Here is a 4,427-nt window from a genome sequence, read left to right as displayed (position 1 = left end):
AATTGCCTTTTGCATCACTTGTCCTTTCCATGGCATTTATTTCTATCTTTTTGCTCTGTTCATTTGTATTACTATTACTATTACAAAAAAATATTATTATTATAATTTTTAAAAAATTCTATTTGCTACACTGTTCTTATGTTGACTCACATGTTTCACTTTTTTCTCTGGCCCTGCTGCTGGGAGGTGTCTGCAGTGCAGGTGCCTTCAACAGAGCACTCCCTGGTCTCCTCTCCCACCCAGCAGAGCTTCTGCCCACCAGCCTGTAGGGTCTTTTACCTTGGCTTCTCAGTCCTAATAAGGAGAAAATCCAGGTGCCGTTTGTCCCTGTCCTCCCTCAGCAGGAGCCTTGGGGCATTTCTCTGTCTTGCCCTCCTGTCCCTGCTGCCTTCTTCTGCCCCTCACCCTCTCTGACAGCAAGGGCAGGTTCAGGCACAGCTCACACCCCATCTGCAGCTCTTGCCTGTGCAGTTTTGTCCACGGGCACAAAGTCCATCAGCCTGTCTGAGCCTGGGGGGCTCTGACCAGTGCTGGGAAGTGACCTGTCTGCTCCTTTCACTCCAGTTTGGGCTGATCCAGGAGTTTCACCAGGGCTTCTTCTGCAGAGAGATGCTGGGCAGCTCATCTTCATTACAGGGGGAGAATAAAAGAGGGAAATGGTGAATTTCAGAAGCTGTGAGGACCTTTCCCAGGTGCCTGCTGCTGTAGAGCTAAGATCGCTCCTTGGGAGCTTGTGGGCAGATCCATTCTCCCAATGGCACATTTGGCCAGCACAGACCTGACCACAAGCCAAGGAGATGTGTGAAGGTCCTGAAAGGAAGGGGAGAGACAATATGTGTTGGGGGGGCATGGAATCAAAGAGATTTTTTTTTTCAGAGTAGCCCTAACTTGTGAGTGTGCTGCCCAGAGAGACCCAATGTCCAACAGCAGCTCCATCACTGAGTTCCTCCTCCTGGCCTTTGCAGACAGACGGGAGCTGCAGCTCTTGCACTTCTGGCTCTTCCTGGGCATCTACCTGGCTGCCCTCCTGGGCAACGGCCTCATCATCACCACCATAGCCTGGGACCACCACCTCCACACCCCCATGTACTTCTTCCTCTTCAACCTCGCCCTCCTCGACCTGGCCTCCATCTCCACCACTGTCCCCAAAGCCATGGCCAATTCCCTGTGGGGCACCAGGGACATCTCTTACTCAGGATGTGCTACCCAAGTTTTTCTATTTCTTCTTTTCCTTTCAGTAGAGTTTTCTCTCCTCACCATCATGTCCTACGACCGCTATGTTGCCATCTGCAAGCCCCTGCACTACGGGACCCTCCTGGGCAGCAGAGCTTGTGTCCACATGGCAGCAGCTGCCTGGGCCACTGGGTTCCTCTATGCTCTGCTGCACACGGCCAATACATTTTCCCTGCCCCTCTGCCAGGGCAATGCCCTGGACCAGTTCTTCTGTGAAATCCCCCAGATTCTCAAGCTCTCCTGCTCACAATCCTCCCGCAGGGAAATTTGCCTTATCATGGTCAGTTCCAGTTTAGTATTTGGCTGTTTTGTTTTCATTGTGGTGTCGTATGTGGAGATCTTCAGGGCTGTGCTGAGGATGCCCTCAGAGCAGGGACGGCACAAAGCCTTTTCCACCTGCCTCCCTCACCTGGCCGTGCTCTCTCTCTTTGTCAGCACAGCCATGTTTGCCTACCTGAAGCCCCCTTCCATCTCCTCCCCATTGCTCAACTTGGTGGTGTCAGTTCTGTACTCAGTGGTGCCTCCAGCAGTGAACCCCCTCATCTACAGCCTGAGGAACCAGGAGCTCAAGGATGGCCTGAGGAAAGTAGTCGAACATATATTATTTCAGCGCTATTGATATCCCCATACACCTTGTAACACCCCCAGGGTATCTCAAGTAACGTCAGAACTAACTTTTGTGGAACTGTAAAATCATTTAGGTTGGAAAAGACCTCTAAAATGATGAGGTTGAACTATTAGCCTAGGACAGCCAGCTCCTTTTTTTTGTTGTTTGTTTTTGTTTTGATAGTTTTGATGATCTTAATTGCAATTAAAATATTTCCCTTCTTATCACTTCTAGGCATTCAACATGATTTTTCTACCTACATGCGCAATGTTCTCTCATGATTTAACCTCAGGAGCTGCTCAGCCCCATCCACCTGCTCCCCCACAGTGCAATGGGAGAGAGAATCAAAAGGGTAAAAGTGGGACAAGTTCTTGGTTGAGACAAAGACAGTTTAATAGCTAAAGGAAAAGCTGCTCATACCAAAAAAGCAAAATAAGGGATCCATTCCCTCTTCCCCTTGGCAGGCAGGTGTTCAGCTATCCCCAGGAGAGCAGAGCTGTCACCCATCATGGTGATTTGGGAAGAGAAATGTCATCACTCTGCATGCCCTTCCCTTTCCTTCTTCTTCCCCCAGCTTTTATTGCTGATCCTGATATCATACAGTCTGGGATATCCCTTTGGTCATCTGGGGTCTGCTGTCTCAGCCATGTCCCCTGTCAGCTTCTGGCCAATCCCCACCCTGCTCACTGATGGGTGCGGTGAGGAGCAGAACAGGCCTTGGCGCTGTGTAAGCTCTGCTCAGCAGTAACAAAACCATCCCAGTGTCCTCAACACTGTTCTCATCACAGCTCCAAACACAGCCCCACACCAGCTACTGTGAAGGAATTTCACTGTGTCCCAGACGGAACCAGCACAGGGACCTAGAGAACCCATCTCCTTGCCTAAATACAGAAAATAATTTGTCTGAGCTCCCAACTGTTGACATCTCTTCTGGAGATGGGAACACAGCCCCAGGATGAGGAAAGGGTTAAGGGATTTGAATCCTCCTCTGCCCCATCAGGCTGCTCCTTCTCTGGAGCCATGGCCATGGACCACAGCAGGATGTGGCCTTTCCAGTGCTGGTCTCCCCTCACGTCCCCCCTGTGCTGCTGGGCCCGTAACTTTGTGCTGCCCCTGAGCTCTGGTGTAATTTGTGCCAGTCCTGTTGTCTCTGCAGTGGCATCCCTGTGTCTGTGGGCAGGAGCAGGGCACGTGTCAGAGCTGATGTCCCTGCTGGCACCACTGTGACTCCTCAAGCCAGGGCTGGATCAAAGGTGATGCTCACTTAGATGCACCTTTATACCCAAGAAGCTGCTCCATTAAAAGGACTTTTGCATTGCTGAGTTCTTGGTGGATCCATGGGGAGAACCTCAGAATCCCAGGGGAAGAAGTTAGAAACCAAGAGGAGGAAATCTTCCCTTCTTGGTGGCACATAGCCATGCAGACAGCAACTTGTCTTTGACTTCTCTGCCCAGCACTGTCCCACCTGCAGTGGGGCTGATGGCAAATGCCATTGCGGAGAAGAACCTGGAGCTGTCAGGTAAGCTCAGGGGATCTGCAGGGACAATGTGTGAGAGATGTGTGTGGGCAGCAAGTGACCCCTGTTAAAATGAGTGATCATCCATGGTGGAATAGCTGTTAATAAAATGAGAACCTGAGGAGGCCATGTGCAAATGAGGGTCCTTCAATGCCAGGAGAGGCTGTGAGGAGACAGAAGGCAAAGAGACACAAGACTACACAATGGTTCAACATCATTCCTCACAGCCCTCAAATTGGTGGCCCACAGGACAGGGACCAAGTAGACAAAGTCCTTCCCACTGTAAGCAAGGACAAGGTTCACGACTGCCTGAGGAACCTGAACATAAATAAGTCCATGGGACCTGATGGGATGCATCCCAGAGTACAGAAGTACTGTCTGATGCAGCTGCTGAGCCGCTCTCCATAATATTTGAGAAGTCATGGCAGTCAGGTGAAGTCCCTAGCAACTGGAAAAAGGGTGACATCGTGACCATCCTTAAAAAGGGTAAAAAAGAAGACCCTGGGGACTACCACCCTTTCAGCCTCACCTCTGTCCCTGGGAAGGTCGTAGAACAGATCCTCCTAGAAGACGTGCTAAGGCACATGTAGGACATGGACTAGGTAGTCAGCATGGGTTTACTAGGAGCAGGTCCTGCTGGACCAACCTAGTGGCCTTCTACAATGAAGTGACTGCATCAGTCAACAAGGGAAGACCTATGGGTGTCATCTGTCTGGACTTCTGCAAGGCCCTTTGACACGGTCACCCACAACATCCTCATCTCTAAGCTGGGGAATTAGGGGTTCAGTGGATGGACTGTGCAGGGGATAAAGAACGGGCTGGATGGTCCCATCCAGAGAGTGATGGTCAATGGCTCGATGGCCAGATGGAGGCTGGTGATGAGTGGTGGCCCTCAGGGTTCTGTGCTGGGACCAGTGTTGTTTAATATCTTCATTAACGACATTGGCAGCAGCACTGAGTGCACCCTCAGCAAGTCTGTGGATGATACCAAGCTGGGAGGTGCAGTTGATATGCGAGAGGGATGGGAGGCCACCCAGAGGCACTCGGACAGGCTGTTCAGGTGAACCTCAG

General features: G+C 51.0%; 1 protein-coding gene across 1 annotated transcript; it reads left to right on the top strand.

Annotated features, from left to right (window-relative positions):
- Positions 1 to 916: 916 nt before the first annotated feature.
- On the top strand, positions 917 to 3,359 carry LOC103771860 (olfactory receptor 14A16-like; the record flags this gene model as incomplete). Its single annotated transcript, XM_008939177.1, has 4 exons — positions 917 to 1,327; positions 1,421 to 1,819; positions 2,415 to 2,538; positions 3,312 to 3,359. Coding segments are annotated over exons 1-4 (982 nt in total), but the record flags the coding sequence as incomplete, so codon positions are not given.
- Positions 3,360 to 4,427: the final 1,068 nt, after the last annotated feature.

This window comes from Merops nubicus, unplaced genomic scaffold (assembly GCF_000691845.1).
Source record: "Merops nubicus isolate BGI_N331 unplaced genomic scaffold, ASM69184v1 scaffold11214, whole genome shotgun sequence".
NCBI classification, from domain to species: domain Eukaryota; kingdom Metazoa; phylum Chordata; class Aves; order Coraciiformes; family Meropidae; genus Merops; species Merops nubicus.
This window is presented reverse-complemented; position numbering and strand designations above follow the sequence as displayed.